General features: G+C 40.7%; 1 protein-coding gene across 2 annotated transcripts in view; it reads left to right on the forward strand.

Moving 5' to 3' along the window:
* Positions 1 to 18,258, forward strand: part of LOC132377967 (E3 ubiquitin-protein ligase RNF123) — a 428,887-nt gene that overhangs the window by 14,153 nt on the left and 396,476 nt on the right. For both annotated transcript variants that reach the window (XM_059944516.1, XM_059944515.1), the window contains one exon: positions 12,021 to 12,100. In XM_059944516.1, coding sequence (XP_059800499.1) covers positions 12,021 to 12,100 — 80 coding nt within the window. The remainder of the gene's footprint in view (positions 1 to 12,020; positions 12,101 to 18,258) is intronic.

An 18,258-nucleotide genomic window follows, 5' to 3' on the forward strand; every position in this document is an offset into this window, starting at 1 on the left:
TTTATGCTGTCTTTGACTTTCCTTTTTTGCCATGGTTGCCTCAGCTTCACATTAGAATACTAATACTTTGGGATGTGTCTATTCTGTGCCTTCTGAATGCTCGCAGAATCTCCAGCCATTGGTGTCTGCTGTCATCCCTGCTAGTGCCTCCTTCCAGTCAACTTTGGCACGCTGCTCTCATGCCCCTGTAATTTCCCTTACTTCACTGATTTACTGATAAATCTGACTTTAGCTTCTTCCTCTAAAACTGCAGAGCGAATCCGATCATGTTAAGATCCCTGACTCCTAAAGTTTCTTTTACCTTAAGCTTTCTAATCAAATCTGTTTCATTACACAATCCCCAATCCAGAATTGTTTTTTTCCTAGTGGGCTTAAATAGAAGCTGCTCTAAAAAGTCATTTCACAGGCATTCTACAAATTCCCTCTCTTGGGAAGCAACACCAACATGATTTTCCCAATTTATCTGCATATTGAAATCTCCCACGGCTATTGGAATTTTGTCCTTTTTACATGCCTTTTCTATTTCCCATTGTAATTTGTACCCACATCTTGGATCTTGTTTGGATTCTTAACTTCACCATTGGGAGACCACGGTAATTGCAGATCGGATCTAACACCTCTTCCTTGCTGACAAAAACACTGGTGCACCTCAAGTATGTGTGTTAACCCACTGCTGTATCTACACCCACAACTCTGTGGTTGGGCAGAACTCAAATTTCATCTATAAATTTGCCCATGATGCAACTATTGTTGGCAGAATTTCAGGTGGTGATGAAGGTATACAGGAGTGAGATAGATCAGCTGGTTGATGTCAAAAGAATAACCTTACACTCAACATCAGTAAGACCAGGGGATTGTTTGTGAACTTCAGGAAGGGGAAGTCAAGGGAATGCACATCAGTCCTCACCGAGGGTTCAACAGTGGAAAGGGAGGGCAGTTTCAAGTTCCTGGGTGCCAACATCTCTGAAGATCTAACCTGGGCCCAACATATTGACACAGTTACAAAGAAGGGACAACAGTGGCTATATTTCATCAGGAGTTTGAGGAGACTTGGTATGTCACCAAAAACTCTCGCAAATTTATACAGATGTACAGTGGAAAGCATTCTGATTGGTTGCATCACTGATTGGTATGGAGAGGGCACTGTGCATGATTGCAAAAAGCTGCAGAAAGTTTCAAATTCAGCCAGCTCCATCATGGGGACTAACCACCTCAGCATTGAGGACACATTCAAAAGCAGCTGCCAATAAAAACTCTCATCATACCCCCTTCTCATTGCTACCATCAAGAAGGAGGTACAAGACCTTAAAAGAGACACTCAACATTTTTAGGAGCAGCTTCTCCTCCTCCCCCCCAACCCCCCAAACAATCCGTCATCAGATTTCTGAATGGACAATGAATCTATGTACACTACAGCACCATTTTTTTTGCTCTTTTTGCACTATTAATTTATAGATGTTGTAAATTATATTTTTTTATTGTTATGCATTGTAAAGTACTGCTGCCACAAAACAATATATTTCACAACATATTTCACAACAGTGATATTAAACTTGATTCTGACTTGTTTACAACTCCCATCTGGGTCTTTCACACTCTCAATTTCTCTCTGTGCTACAAGGTCATTTACCTCATTCTGTATACAGCGTTAATTTAAATATAACACCCTCAGTCCTGTTTTCATCACTGTTTTCGATTTTGCCCCCCCCCATGACTACAATTTTACATTGTCATCTGTTTGTCCTTTCTCACAGTCTCACTACACACTGCATCTACTTGTATACCAACTGCCCATCCTCAGCCCTATGATTCCAGTTCCCATCCCTCTACCGATGCATTGGTGGATTATTTTTCCAGTCAGTTTCAATACGGTGTCAATATTCTTGTGTAGTATTATCAAAACATATTGAAAAAAATTTAGCAGGTCTGTCTGTGGCTATAGAGAGAAGCAAAATTGTTTCAGATTGAAGACCATTTTTCACTAATGTGTGTTAGGATTAGGCCTACAATAGATTAATTTAGAGTGAGTTCTGCTTTGAGACAGAATTTAAATTCACACTGCACCACTTGAGTTCATATTAAAAATCTCAAGGTTCTATTGAAACTTCTTTTTAATTAATGCAATATTCAACATTCAGCTGAAGTTGGCCAGTGCTGACAATACAAGCACTCAGAAGGAAGTATCTATCTCCCTCTTCCTTTCTCTTGATTGCATAAGTGAAAAAGATATCCATCCCAGCTATTTTCCATACTAGGAAAGCATTGTGCTGACACTTGTATACAAAACAGGAGATACAAGTGTAAAATCCTTGCACTTTTCTGCAATCAGAAGTTTGGTGAATGATGAAAATTTGGATTACACTGATGAAAGCAGAAAAGTCGTCAACTATAAAAGAGAAAGTGGTAAGCTATTTTGATAGAAACGGCTAATATATCTCAGTGCATGAATTGATATTTAAACACTAATTTACGTTACTCCAATTTAACTTTAATTAGTGGGATCAGAACTGATTGAAATAATAAAACATTAGAATAGCTAGAAATAGGAAATATTGTTAAGTGAGTATATGATAAAATACATACACATTAAGGTGATTCACAGGGAGGTGTAAGAATAAGTGTTGCGTCTCCTGCGGTTGCAGGGTAAATATCAGGAGATTTGGAGGGGTGAGGAAACCAGGAGTCACAGAAAATGTGGTTCTTGTGGAAGGCAGAAAGGAATGGGAGGAGACGATGTGACTGCTGGTGGGATCCATTTGCTGTTGGTTAAAATGATGAAGAATGACTTGCCAGATGAGAAGGCTAATGGGGTGAAAGCTAAAGATTAAGGTAACTCTATTTATGTTCTGTTGGCAAGGTGGTAGATGGGTTGAGAGCAGACATATGCGAAACAGAAGAAAGATGAGAGAGGTGTCTATTAATGATCAACTTTATTCATCATTTACGTTTACATGTATTAGGAAATTGCATTCAGCACTTAATTATAAAGAATTATATAAAAAATAAAGTTAGGGTTTAAAATATGAATATGAAATAAAATGTGCGTATTTGCATAAATACCAGCATGTTTTTACAATGTAAACAGCTTGGGACATCGGAGTTCGGTGTTCAATTCTGGCGTTCTCTATAGGAAAGTTTGTACGTTCTTCCTCTGTGCGTGTGGATTTCCTTCGGGTGCTCCAGTTTCCTCCCACAGTGCAAAGAGGTATGGATTAAGTAGGTTAATTGGTTATAGAGTCATAGAACACTACAGCACAGAAACAGGTCCTACAGCCCATCTAGTCTCTGCTGAACCATTGATTTGCCTAGTCCCATTGACCTACACCTGGGCCATAGCTTTTCATACCACTCTCATCCAGGTACCAATACAAATTTCTCTTAGGTATTGAAATTGAACCCTTATTTGCTACTTATGCTGGCAGCTCATTCCACACTCTGAGTGGGAAAAGTTCCCCTTAAAGTTCCTGTTAAAATTTCGCCTTCCCTCCCTTAACCCATGACCTCTAATTGTTGTCTCACCCAATCTCAGTGGAAAAAGCCTGCTTGCATTTACCTTATCTATGCCCCTCATAATTTTATATTCCTCTATCAAATCTCCCCTCAATCTTCTATGTTCTAGGGTCCTAATTTATTCAATCCTTAGTTAAAACTCAGGTCCTGGCAACGTCCTTGTACATTTTCTCTGCGTATTTTCAATCTTATTTACATTTTTCCTATAGGTAGATGACCAAAACTGCACACAATATTCCAGGTTAGGCCTCATCAACATCTTATACACTTCAGCATAACATCCCAACTCCTAAACTTAATACATTGATTTATGAAGGCCAATGTGCCTTCATATGGTTCCTGTACAACCATATCTACCTGTGATATCTCTTTCAAGATGGATCTGTATTCCCAGATTTCTTTGTTCTTCCGCACTCCTCAGTACCCTGACACTCACCATGTAAGACTTACTCTGCTTGGTTCTCCCAAAGTGCATCGCCTCACATGCCTGCATTAAATTCCATCTGCCATTTTTCAACCCATTTTTCCAACTGGTTCAAATTCCATTACAGGCTTTCACAGTCTTCCTTGATGTATGCTACACCCCCAATCTTGGTGTCATCCACAAATTTGCTAATCCAGTTAACAGCAATGCACCCAGGATCGATCTCTGCGGCACAGTTGTACTTACAGACTTCCAGTCAGAGAGGCAATAATCTACAATAACTCTCTGGCTTCTCCTGTGAAGTCAATGTCTAATCCAATTTATTATGAATGCCAAGAGACTGGACCTTCTTGGCCAACCTCCCACATGGGATTTTGTCAAAGCTTTTGCTAAAAGTTTTCCTTGTAGACACCATCTACTGCCTTGCCTTCATCAACTTTCCTGGTAACCTTTTCAGAAACTCTTATGAGATTATTTAGACATGACCTACCATGCACAAAGTCGTGCTGACTATCCCTTATCAGTCCCTGTCTACCCAAATACTCGTATATCCAGTCCCTTCGAACACTTCCAATAACTTTCCCACTGCTGATGTCAGGCTCACTAGCCAATGTTTTACAGGTTTATTCTGAACACCTTTCTTGAACAGCAGAGCAACATTAGCTATCCTGCAATCCTCTGGCACCTCACCTGTGGCTAAGGATTTTTAAATATTTCTGCTAGGGCCCTGCAATTTATGCACAAGCCTCCCACAGGCTTCAAGTGAACACCTTTTCAGGCTCTGGGAATTTATCCATAGAACATTACAGCACAGAAACAGGCCTTTTGGCCCTTCTTGGCTGTGCCGAACCGTTCTTCTGCTTAGTCCCGCTGACCTGCACCTGGCCCATATCCCTCCATACACCTCTCATCCATGTACCTGTCCAAGTTTTTCTTAAATGTTAAAAGTGAGCCTGCATTTACAACTTCATCTGGCAGCTCATTCCACACTCCCACCACTGTCTGTGTGAAGAAGCACCCCCTAATGTTCCCTTTAAACTTTTCCCCCTTCACCCTTAACCCATGTCCTCTGGTTTTTTTTCTCCCCTAGCCTCAGTGGAAAAAGCCTGCTTGCATTCACTCTATCTATACCCATCATAATTTTATATACCTCTATCAAGTCTCCCCTCATTCTTCAACCTTTCTCTGTAACTCAGTTTCTCAAGTCCCGGCAACATCCTTATAAACCTTCTCTGCACTCTTTCAACCTTATTAATATCCTTCCTGTAATTCAGTGACCAAAACTTCACACAATACTCCAAATCTGGCCTCACTAATGCCTTATACAACCTCACCATAACATTCCAACTCTTATACTCAATACTTTGATTTATAAAGGCCAATGTACCAAAAGCTCCCTTTACTACCCTATCTACTTGTGACACCACTTTTAGGAAATTATGTATCCGTACTCCCAGATCCCTCTGTTCTACTGCACTCCTCAGTGTCCTACCATTTACCTTGTATGTTCTACCTTGGTTTGACCTTCCGAAGTGCAATACCTCACACTTGTCCGCATTAAACTCCATCTGCCATTTTTCAGCCCATTCCTCCAACTGGTCCAAATCCCTCTGCAAGCTTTGAAAACCTTCCTCACTGTCCACTACACCTCCAATCTTATTTTTGTAATTTTTTTTATTGAAGTTCATCATCAAACAAACATTTCCATAAGATGTATTTTAGGCATTGGACATGTATATCATATAATCATATATATCACAAATCTCCACAAAGTATTTATCTTTGTATCATCAACAAATTTGCTGATCCAATTTGCCACATTATAATGCAGATCATTGATATAGATGACAAATAACAATGGACCCAGCACTGATCCCTGTGGCACACCACTAGTCACAGGCCTCCACTCAGAGAAGCAATCCTCCTCTACCACTCTCTGACTTCTCCCATTGAGCCAATGTCTAATCCAATTTACTATCTCACCATGTATACCTAGCGACTGAATCTTCCTAACTAACCTCCCATGTGGGACCTTGTCAAAGGCCTTGCTGAAGTCCATGTAAGGGCCTTCCCTTCATCCACTTTCCTGGTAACTTCCTCAAAAAACTCTAATAGATTGGTTAAACATGACCTACCACGCACAAAGCCATGCTGACTTTTTCCAATAAGTCCCTGTCTGTCCAAGTACTTGTAGATCCTATCTCTTAGTATTCCTTCCAATAATTTACCTACTACCAATGTCAAACTTACCGGCCTATAATTTCCTGGCTTTTTGAGCCTTTTTTAAACAACGGAACTACATGAGCTATCCTCCAATCCTCTGGCACCTGACCCATGGATATTGACATTTTAAAAATCTCTGTCGGGGCCCCTGCAATTTCAACACTAGTCTCCTTCAAGGTTTGAGGGAATACCATGTCAGTTCCTGGGGATTTATCTACTCTGATATGCCTCAAGACAGTAAGCACCTCCTCCTCTTTAATCTGTATAAGTTCCATGACCTCCCTACTTGTTTGCCTTGTTTCCATAAGATCCATTCTAGTTTCCTTAGTAAATACAGATGCAAAAATCCATTTAATATCTCTCGCATTTCTTTTGCTTCCATTAATAGCTGACCACTCTGATCTTCAAGAGGACCTATTTTATCCCTCACTATCCTTTTGCTCTTCACATACCTGTAGAAGCTCTTTGGATTATCCTTCACCCTGACTGCCAAAGCAACCTCATGTCTTCTTTTAGCCTTCCTGATTTCTTTCTTATCTTCTTACTCTTTTTATACTCCTTAAGCATCTTATTTCCTCCCTGTTGCCTATATGTGTTATACATCTCTCTCTCTCCTTCTTTATCAGAGTTCCAATATCCCTCGAGAACCAGGGTTCCTTGTTCTTATTCATTTTGCCTTTAACCCTGACAGGAACATACAAACTCTGCACTCTCAAGATTTCTCCTTTGAAGGCCTCCCACTTACCAATCACATCCTTGCCAGAGAAAAACCTGTCCCAATTTACACTTTTTATATCCTTCCTCATTTCTTCAAATTTGGCCTTTTTCCGGTTTAGAACTTCAACCCGAGGACCAAATCTATCTTTATCCATGATCAAGTTGAAACTAATGGTGTTATAATCACTGGAACCAAAGTGTTCCCCTACACACACTTCCATCACCTGCCCTAACTCATTTCCTAATAAGAGATCTAATATTGCATCCTCCCTAGTTGGTACATTAATATATTGATTTAGAAAACTTTCCTGAACACATTTTACATATTCTAACCCATCTAGACCTTTAACAGTATGGGAGTCTCAATCAATGTGTGGAAAATTAAAATCCCCTACAATCACAACTTTGTGTCTCCTGCAGTTGTCTGTTATCTCTCTGCAGATTTGCTCCTCCAATTCTCACTGACTATTGGGTGGTCTATAATACAACCCTATTAATGTGGTCATACCTTTCCTGTTTCTCAGCTCCACCGATATGGCCTCAGTAGACAAGCTCTCTAATCTGTCCTGCCGAAGCACTGCTGTAGTATTTTCCCTGACTAGCAAAGCCATCCCTCACCTATAATACTGCATTGAAATATATACAGCTCAGAATATTAATCCCATCGTACTCAAATTTTTGATTCCTGTCCTACTGTGTAGCTTTAAAAACACCTTTCTCCACAACCATTCCACTATTTGTTTTTGCACTCTTGATTCCCATCCTAGTAAACTCTAGTAAACTGGTCACTGTAAATTGTCGTGTAATCAGGCTAGGGTTAAAAAAGTGCATTAGTTACTGTGCTGGAAGGGCCTGTTCCATGCTGTATCAGTAAATAAAAATAAATAAAATAAATTATAAAAAGTGATTAGAAGTGTTTACAGTGTAGTGATATGGGTAATACAGGGTGGTGGCAGAGGAGCTAAAATGAATGATTGATCAGATTAACTGCCTGGTGGAAGCATTATAATGCTCTCTTGAATGGAGCTTTTGGTAAAAGCAGCTTTTAGGGTGGGTATTATTCGCAATCAGCCACAGTAGGGGGGAAGCTACATTTCTTGAAAAAGGAGGATATTTGAGCTGCCCTGGAATAGAAGGCCTCATTCTGAGTGTAGACATGGTGGAGATGGAGAAACTGAGAGAGGGCTGACAGGATGGGGGATTCAGTCGGTGTATTTAAAGTAAATGTTAGTGGATCGTTTGTCTTCTGAGATGGAGTAAGAGATACAGAAAATGGAGAAAACTATCAGAAACGGTCCAAGTGATTAGAATGAAGGTGATAAAATTGAGTTCTGTGTGAATTAAGGAGGCTGCACCAATGCAGTAGTTGATGTTGTCGGGTAGTGCCAGTGTTGGTTTGGAACGAGGATTTTCCCACATAGCCAGTGAAATGATGAGAGAAGTTATGGCCTACTCCCATTCTTTCTCTCCCTCGATGTTTTAACCTAGCACCTACCAGCTGTTGTCTCCCAGCTTCAACCCTCACTGCTACCTGATTCCATCTGCCCATCATCTTCCTAATCACCTAGTTCTATGCATGACCCACCAGCTCCTCCTTCACTCCTTCCCTTTCTCCCATGTTTTTAAATTGCACACAAGGCAGAAAATGATGGAACAGTAGTTGGGTCCTGGAAGGTCAGATTTGAAGGCATATGGTGGTATTGAAGGAACAGTAGTTGGGTCCTGGAAGGTCAGATTTGAAGGCATATGGTGGCATTGAGGGAACAGTAGTTGGGTCCTGGAAGGTCAGATTTGAAGGCATATGGTGGTATTGAGGGAACAGTAGTTGGGTCCTGGAAGGTCAGATTTGAAGGCATATGGTGGTATTGAGGGAACAGTAGTTGGGTCCTGGAAGGTCAGATTTGAAGGCATATGGTGGTATTGAGGGCAGTGAAACTAAAAACAGACATTAGCAACAAGCCATCTGTTGGAGGAACTCAACGGACTGAACAGCATGTATTGCTGAGACAGAATCATTGTGCTTTGGGTCAAAATTCTTTATAGGACCTCTAGAGCATTGTTCCCAAGTTCCTGAAAAACAGCCAGGCCAGTAAGAGTAGCAAAGCAGTAAGGATGGATGGGCATTTTCCCTCCAAAAGATTTGTGCTCACACAATGCAGAAAATGATTGTGGAGGATGATAGTGATGTCAGGGCAGCAACATGTATCCTTTTGCACCAGGTTTAATACATCATTGTTTTGATGGCTTTTTTGGCAATTCAGTCAGTTTGCAGTAGTAAAATACATTTTAGTGTGCCATTTTAATGCTTTGTTGTCTTCGAACAATGTATAGTTCCCTCCTATTCTCACACGTGGAGCAATTTGAAGCAAATAGCATGTGAAAGTTGCATAGAAACTTGAAGGAAAAAAGAACACCCCTTAAGAGAAATTAAGGGAGGAAATATCCAGAGAATAATCAACAGCACAGACTACTTGGCTAAATGTCTTTTTTAAAAAATTATATTTTGCTAAGTAGAGTTGAAATAGACAAAATATTTGGATCTCTTTGAGCAATTTTTCATTACCTCTCTTTTCCAACCGACTGGTTACCTTTGTCACATTCCTTATGTTTGCTTGGTTTTTTAAGCATGCCCTCCCAAGCTGCTGTGTGTTGAATTATTGCTATCGTGCCAATGCAGTTTTGGATTTATTTTCTGTGTGTAACCCCCTGGGTCACCTCAGGCTCGCTCAACTCATTCTCGTCTAGGGGGAGCCGCCTTCGGCCCCGCCAAACTGGGTAATCAGCTGGTGTGGATGCTGTGTGATGTCCCCGCCTCGCCCAAAAACAGACAGTACACCATATGCGATTAAATGAGTACAATTTATAAAGGTTACTAAAACTAAGTGATTAATAACAATACAGTACATATGAAGAAAAAAACTAAAGAAAAAGGTGCCAAACTTATCAAAGTCCAAACCACTTTGTGCACAACCGTTGGAGCTCAATTACTGAAGTCTTCTGGTCACCATTCGATCCCCTCTGAACTCCTCGACTCGTAGCTTAGGACCATCTGAAGTGGTCATCCAAGCACATTTAGCTTCATCTCCTCTCCTCGGAGTACCTCCTGGCCTCGGACCCCCGCTTGGGGTCCGTTCCTCACCCAGCTTACAGCATTACGTCCTCTCTCTCTCAACTCCTCGCGCCGATCTCCCCAAAAGCCCGCCAACAATAGCTTATAGACTCAGAAGAAAGAACAACATTAATCCCAATTGGTTTACAAAGGAATACAATTCTCATTGTCAGTAAATTTTAACCCAAACAAGTTTCCAGCACTCTCTCGCAACAAAGAAGCATTCCTGCTTTTAACAAAACAAAGAAGCCATTTTGATTACATACACTGTAATAAAGAAAAAAGAAGAAACCCCCTTTACATGTGTTTTATGTAGTATTTATTATTTCTGATGTACTGGGCATTGAATGATTAAATCTTTGGGAATCAGTGTCTGAATTCAGTTCTGTTCCTCAAATAGCTGTGTCTCAAAAGTTGAAACCTTTTGTTTTTCTTTTCCTGTTCTCATCAGGTGATGGCTCAGACTGCCTCACTATATCTGTGTTGCTTCATAGTGTTCCATCACTCACTTCTTCAAAACCAGGCTGAACTCCATGAATTTCTGTTTGACCCTGGGACACCTTTTTTTTAAATTCCGGAACACTTTTTTCCCTCTGGAACACTGATGCCAATTATATGGAATCCAGAAAACTGGAGTACAAACAAGTCCTCCTCGATCCTGAAGGACTGCTGGAGGAAGATACACTGCTGCAATCTCATGGACCAGACTCTGTTGTCAAAATCCAGCCAAAAGTCTACACTGGTTCAATGAGGGATGTGACTTTCTCCACAAATCCCCACTGTCACAGTAACAACCAGTTGAGCTCATTCCAGGTGGTATCAAGAAAAAGCTGAACGTATTCGATGCAGCAAGAAAATATACTGTCTGAAGTAATTAAGACCTGCTCTCCAGAGACAGCCACATCTCCCACAAGCTGATAGAACTTTGGAATCTACAGGGCATTGTGGAATATTGCCAAGTTGTATCTGTTCACAGGAAATAGGGCAAATCCAGTCCAGCTAATTACTATTCAATATGTCACTAGTGCTGGTAATATCTTTCCCGAGCAGTGGAAAGATATTACCAACACTGTCCCTGCATAATCCTCAAAATCCACAGGCAGAATCAGTGAATCTTTGTCAGTGTCTTGTCCCAGGCTGACATCTCTAGCAGTGAGTCCCACATTACATTGGTTTGGCTCTGTTGGACAGTTCCCGTCTTTTATGGGTCTGACACCAGACTCCTGAAACAGACACTTTATTCAAAGCTCCAACACAGCAAAAAATTTCCAGACAGACAGAGGAAATGTTTCAAGGATGTTCTCACTAGGTCACATGATCCCTGGCCTTTTGAAGCAGAGAAGAAACATCCAGGATAAAATTGAGAATGTCAAATCATGTAGGAGCACACAGAAGCTTAGCATAAGCACTGGAAGGAGTACACTACCTCCAAAAATGCCCACCCATCTTTCCCACTTTTGCCTCAATGTTCACCTTGGAACCCACAGAACTGTTGTGGAACAGAGTCATCCTCGACCTGCTTTAAGGCGGTGCTGGAGAGACACAGCGACGCCTTACTGGCAGCAAACTGCTAACTACTCTATTTAATCACACTTTCTCTGGGAAAAAGATCACAGCAATCAATAGCCTGTAACTTCCCTTTCAAAGTTATGAACTTTTGAACTGCCAGTACATGGGAACACCACCAGCAATGGATTCCCCTCTAACTTCCTGACTTGGAAACACAGTCATTCCTTCTTCTTTGCTGGGTCTTAAATTTTGAACCCCTCCCCAACAATACTGTGGGAGCATCTTCACCAAAAGGGTGTAAGAGGCTCAGCCCTATTCTCATGGGGTAATTAGGGGAAGTGCAAGGATAAGAAATACTGTTTTTCACCCCCTGATTGGGATCTGGTACAAACCGTGTATCTAAAATAAAACTGAGTTACTTAAAAGGTTTTAAGGTTACAAATTTATTCTGTAGTTTAGTTTAAACTAGAGGAAATACTATTTTTGTTATTTTTATTCTATTGTCATTATTTTGTACATTTGTTTCAGAAAGCCATTGAACTTTCAGAATCTGAATGAACATTTGGATCGACTACTGACTGAAGGACTGGACACTCAGGCAGACAAGGGTAGGAAAATTGTGTCAATGAAGTGGCATCATGTTTTTTGAGAGTGAGGTTGATAAATCCAGGCTTGTGTGCTGGTGAGGTTATTTATTTTACTGAATGCTGCTGTATTTCATAACCATTTATCATCTTGGAATAATATGGCGTGATGCCTCATTCTCTTCCTCCTCTTGTCTACAGTCTTTGACATAGTTGAAGTTACTATTGTATAATAAAGCCTCTCCTCCGTTGTTTAGCTGCCTTCATCATTTCCATTCTTACCTGATCCATTATGGCTATAGTATCTCCTGCAAAGGTTTTTCTGCTGCTCCTGCTCTGCACTTCTCTGATCCTCAAGCATCTGTCCATGGAGCTCTCATATTTTTCATCTATCCTTTAGGAAAAGCTGAGTGTATCATGCTGACTTCCATCTGTATACTGAGGCCATACAACCCTTCTAGATGAAAATATCTTTTCTCATCTCTGTTTTTACTTCTTGCATGAATTAGTTTAAATATTCCCCCACCCCCAATTCCCATGGTTTTCTCATCTGGTATGAGAAAAAATTCTACCCTTTTTTCTCCATCTAGGCCTTTCACAGTTTTATACACTTAAATTTTCCCTGAGCCTCATTGTTTCAAATAAATTGGCCTGTCCATCTTTCCTTAGAGTTATAATTTTCTGGTCCTGTCAGCAGCATCTTCCACCTATCCACTCCCACCTTCTTACTTCATTTCCCTCCTTCCCCTTCACCTGGTCTCGCCTATCATCTGCCAACTTGTACTTCTTCCCCTCCCCACCTTATTCTGGGTTCTGCACTGGAACTGCACTATCTCCTGTCAATCAATCCTTCGGCCTTCTAAATGGTTCAGAGTTCATCTGATTCCATGTCCAGTTATCTATCGTCTGTAAGAAGCTTGCTGCATGTAGTTGTCAGGGACCCTGGAGATCTCCCCACCTTCCAACATCCTGCAAGAAAAGCAATCCACTATCCTGCCTGGCATTCCCACTCCTCTAATTTTACAATAAGAATTCTTTCTTATTAACAAAACTTAAACAAAACTTAACAAAAACCTACCTTAGCCTCCACCTCTCCTTGCCGAAGCCTTATGCTCTCCAGGCTAACACTGACCATTCATACAATTGCCACAGAGCCAGACTCAGTGCCAAGGACCCAACTGCTGTGGCTTTCTTCTGCTTGATCACCAACCTCCCCCCCCCTCAACTGCATCCAAAGTGATATACTTGTTATTGAGGGACACAACCTCAGGGTTATCCTGTACTGACTGCCTATCCCCTTTCCTTCTCCTAATGGTCACCCTGTTACCCATATCCTGCACCATTAGGTGGAATTTGTAAGTTTGATCACTTTGTAGAGATCAGTTTTGACTTTGACATGAAAGAGTCTTTTTCCTTTGATCAGTCTCAAAAAAAAGCCAAATTAAATCCACTGTGATTCAATATTGCAAAACAATAAAACATAATAACTTACAAAGGGGGTGAATACACTTTATAGGCACTGTATATGGAGTTCTTAACTAAAGAAAATGTGTACTGGATCTCTTATTAGGGAACAAGAAAGAACAGGTGACAGAAGTTTGTGTAGGGGAACACTTGCATCTAGTGATCATAATGCCATTAGTTTCAAAGTTCAGAGTAAATTTATTATCAAAGTACATGTATGTCTTGTGGGTATACTCAATTATGAAAAAGGAAATGTCTGATCCTTGGGTTGTAGTTCTAAATTGGTGAATTGTGTGATGGTAAGTATGTATTGGGGTGGGTTGCTTTCTGTCAAACGAATGACCGATAGGTGGGAGTGAAATTTTGTGTGTAGAGTTTGTATGTTTTTGTCAGAATAAAGACAAGGCTAACAGGTTAGGAAACCTTGGTTTTTGAGAGATATTGAGAACCTGGTTTAAAAAAAAGTGTATAGCAGGTATAGGCAGCAAGGAACAAATGAGGTACCTGAACATAAAAAGTGTAAGAGAACAGTTAATAAGGAAACCAGGAGAGCAAAAAGAGGCATGAGGTTGCTCTGGCAGAAAAGATGAAGGAGAATCTCGAGGGCTTCTACAGATATATTTAGAGCAAAAGAAGAGCAAAGAACAAAATTGGTCCTTCTGAAGATGAACATGGTCATCTATGCATGGAGCCGAAAGAGGTGGGGGAGATTTTAAACGGATTTTATTGCATGTGTAATTACTTGGGAGATGGACACAGTCTATACAACTGAAGCAAAACAGTATTGAGATCATGGATCATATGCAGATTACAGAGGAGAAAGTGCTTGTTGTCTTGAGGCAAACTAGGGTAGATAAATCCCCAAGGCCTGACAGGGTGCTATCTCAGACCTTGTGGAAGCCCCAGCAAAACATCCTTAGCTGTGGGTGAGGTCTAGAGGATTGGAGAATAACTATTGTTGCTTAAGAAAGGTTTTAAGAATAAGACGGGAAATTAGAGGCCAGTGAGACTGACATCAATAGTGGGTAAGTTATTGGCAGGTATTCTAAGGGACAGGATATATAAGTATTTGGATATACAGGTCTGATGAAGGATAGTCTATTATAATTTTTCAAGGAGGTTGCCAGGAACGTTAATGAAGAGAAGGCAATGGATGTTGTTCACATGGATTTTAGCAAGGCCTTTGACAAAACAGTACATGGTAATTGGTCTGTCACTTGGCATCCAGGATGCGATAGTAAATTAGATTTAACATTGGCTTCGTAGGGGAAGACAGAGTGATAGTAGATGGTTACAGTTCTGAATGGAGGCCTGTTTTGTGGTGTGCCGCAGGGATCAGTGTTTGCTACTCAGTATCCTGCATTTTTGTATTAATAGTGCAAGCCTTATGCTGAAGGTTCTTTGACTTCCATAGGTGATGCTTGAAGTAATGCACTGCAGTCCTGCAGGTTCTGTATCCTGTAACTTTGTCGTAGTGGCTGTACTCAGGTCCAGATATTTAGATTAATTCTGAGCAAGTCCAAGCATGTCTTCCACAGACTGACCTGACCTGCTTGTATTTGATATAGTCAGTACATCGTAATTGAGAAGCAAGTGAATGTTGGTGTAAAGAATCTGGTCATGAAATGCAGGAACAGAAAAAAATTAGGAAAACATGCTGTAAAGGCATTGCAGTATAGAAGGAACAAAATCTAACTTCAAGGACATTGATGGGGCTAGACCTGGAGCACTGGCTGTGTTTCAGCCTTGACCTGAAGAAGACTATACCTGTGGGGAATCCACTGAGGCTTTACTAGATTGATTCCTAACTGATGTTCTAAAAGGAACAATGAACTACACTCACTGATGTTTCAAAGAATGAGACAATATTATTGAAATACCTGATTCTGAAAGGGACTGACAGTAAATGCTAAGAGTCTAGATTGGAGACAAGATCTCAAGAAGAGAGAGGAACATTTTTTGGATTAAGTAGAGCAGTTCCCCCACTCGGTGTTTAAATCATCGGAATTCCCTGCCTCTTTAGGCTCTGAATGTTTAACACAAGAACATGTTGCACCAAGATAGCGTAGTGTTTAGCATGACGCTGTTACAAGAGGAGTTTGCACATTCTCCCCATGGAATGCTGAGGTTTTCTCTGCATTGTCTGGTTTCCTCCCACAGTCCAAAGATGTACCAGGTAGATTAACTGGTCGTTGTAAATTGTCCCATGGTTAGGTTAGGGTTAAGTTGAGGTTGTCAGGTTTTGCTGGGCCAGATGGGCTGTATCACTAAATTAAAAATAGAATGTTTGGCACGAATTCCAAGAGATAAGAAAGGAATGTTGGAGAATATATCAATCAAGAGAGTGAGTTTGAAATTTCAGGTAATTCAAGATATTCAATGACAACACAGATTTAGAAGTTCACGTCTAACTCTATCATTTACTTTTAAAAGATTGCTATATTTCCATTCTGGCCTGTTCTGTGATGCCCGTATGAAGTACTGCATTAGTGAATTTTTTTTTACCAGCACTGAACTCTAGAAATCCCTGCTCAGGTATTTCTTCCTCTCATTTTCTACTATGTATCTATATAACCATATAACAATTACAGCACGAAAACAGGCCATCTCGGCCCTTCTAGTCCGTGCCGACGCTTACACTCACGTAGTCCCATTGGCCCACACTCAGCCCATAACCCTCCATTCGTTTCCTATCTATATACCTATCCAATTTTACTTTAAATGTCAATACCAAACCTGCCTCTACCACTTCTACTGGAAGCTCATTCCACACAGCTACCACTCTCTGAGTAAAGAAATTACCCCTCATGTTACCCTTAAACTTGTGCCCCCAACTCTCAAATCATGTCCTCTTGTTTGAATCTCCCCTACTCTCAATGGAAAAAGCCTATCCACGTCAACTCGTTCTATCCCCCTCATTATTTTAAATACCTCTATCAAGTCTACTCTCAACCTTCTACGCTCCAAAGAATAATGACCTAACTTGTTCAACCTTTCCCTGTAACTTAGGTGCTGAAACTCAGCTAACATTCTAGTAAATCTTCTCTGTACTCTCTCTATTTTGTTGATATCTTTCCTATAATTTGGTGACCAGAACTGTACACAACACTCCAAATTTGGCCTTACCAATGCCTTGTACAATTTTAACATTACATCCCAACTCCTATACTCAATGCTCTGGTTTATAAAGACCAGCATACCAAAAGCTTTCTTCACCACCCTATCCAAATGAGATTCCACCTTCAGGGAACTACGCACCATTATTCCTAGATCACTCTGTTCTACTGCATTCTTCAATGCCCTACCATTTACCATGTATGTCCTATTTGGATTATTCTTACCAAAATGTAGCACCTCACACTTATCAGCATTAAACTCCATCTGCCTTTGTTCAGCCCACTCTTCTAACTGGCCTAAATCTCTCTGCAAGCTTTGAAAACCTACTTCATTATCCACAACGCCTCCTGCCTTAGTATCATCTGCATACTTACTAATCCAATTTACCACTCCATCATCCAGATCATTAACGTATATAACAAACAACATTGGACCCAATACAAATCCCTGAGGCACAACCCTAGTCACTGGCTTCGAACCTGACAAACAGTTATCCACCACTACTCTCTGGCATCTCCCATCTGGGCACTGCTGAATCCAATTTACTACTGTTCAAATCTGCCCTTAACCATTACTTTGGTTACTTGCTATAATGGTGCCAGTCTTTCTGTGAGCAGTGAGTGGTCTGAGCATTCTGTTTTTCTGCCCTTGGAGCACAATGTGTCTTCTAGCATGGCCTGGTGCTTGAGCTTTCCTTTGGAGGGAGCTGCCAGCTGTTTGGTGAGGACCTGTACAGTGCAGGAAGTCTTTAAGTGCAGCAAGCTGGCTCCTCTCTTGAATGATCTTTGATAGTTGCTGCGGGTCTGCCTGTAATCTCATTGGCTGCCAAACTGCTGCTGGCTTGTGATGAGGTGCACACTTTTGATTGGGCTTCTAAAATTAACCCAAGTTTTCTTGGCAAAGAAATTGGAATTCTAAAATTAAATCGAAAATCAGTTGTAGCTCTCAGTCCTAACTGTGAATTCCAAGTCCTTTGCCATAAAGTATCAACACGTCATTGGTGAGTGTGACCAGATCTGCTTTTGACTGTGTTATCCCCCAGTGTTTGTGTACATTTTGACCCATGTGATAATTATCCCAGTGCTTCAAATTCAGATTTATTTATTTATCACGTGTTCATGGAAATGTATACTGTAGTGAAATGCGCTGTTTGCATTAACAACCAGCCCAACTACGGATGTGCTGGAGGCAGCCCACAGGTATCGCCACACATTCCAATGCCTACAGAGCATGGCCACTGTGTTCAGCGGTGAGTGCTTTTCTTAAAGACATTGGAAAAGCAATTGAGTTTCATTTTACAAAAGAGGCAACATCAATCAAAAACAAGGAAATCGTATGCAGTTTTGAAATTCAAACTAAATTTATTGTCACTGTATCCAACTCTGAGATCCATTTTCTTGTGGGTATTCACTGTAAATACAAGAACCCCAACAGAATCAATGAAAGACCGCCCAGCCAATGTGCAAAGAACAACAAACTGTCCAAATACAACAAGAAAAAAAGAAATAATGATAAATAAGCATTAGTTATTGAGAACGAGATGAAGAGTCTTTGAAAGTGAATCCATAGGTTATGGGACAGTTAAGTGATGGGGTGAGTGA

The sequence above is a fragment of the Hypanus sabinus genome, chromosome 19, assembly GCF_030144855.1.
Source record: "Hypanus sabinus isolate sHypSab1 chromosome 19, sHypSab1.hap1, whole genome shotgun sequence".
NCBI lineage: Eukaryota > Metazoa > Chordata > Chondrichthyes > Myliobatiformes > Dasyatidae > Hypanus > Hypanus sabinus.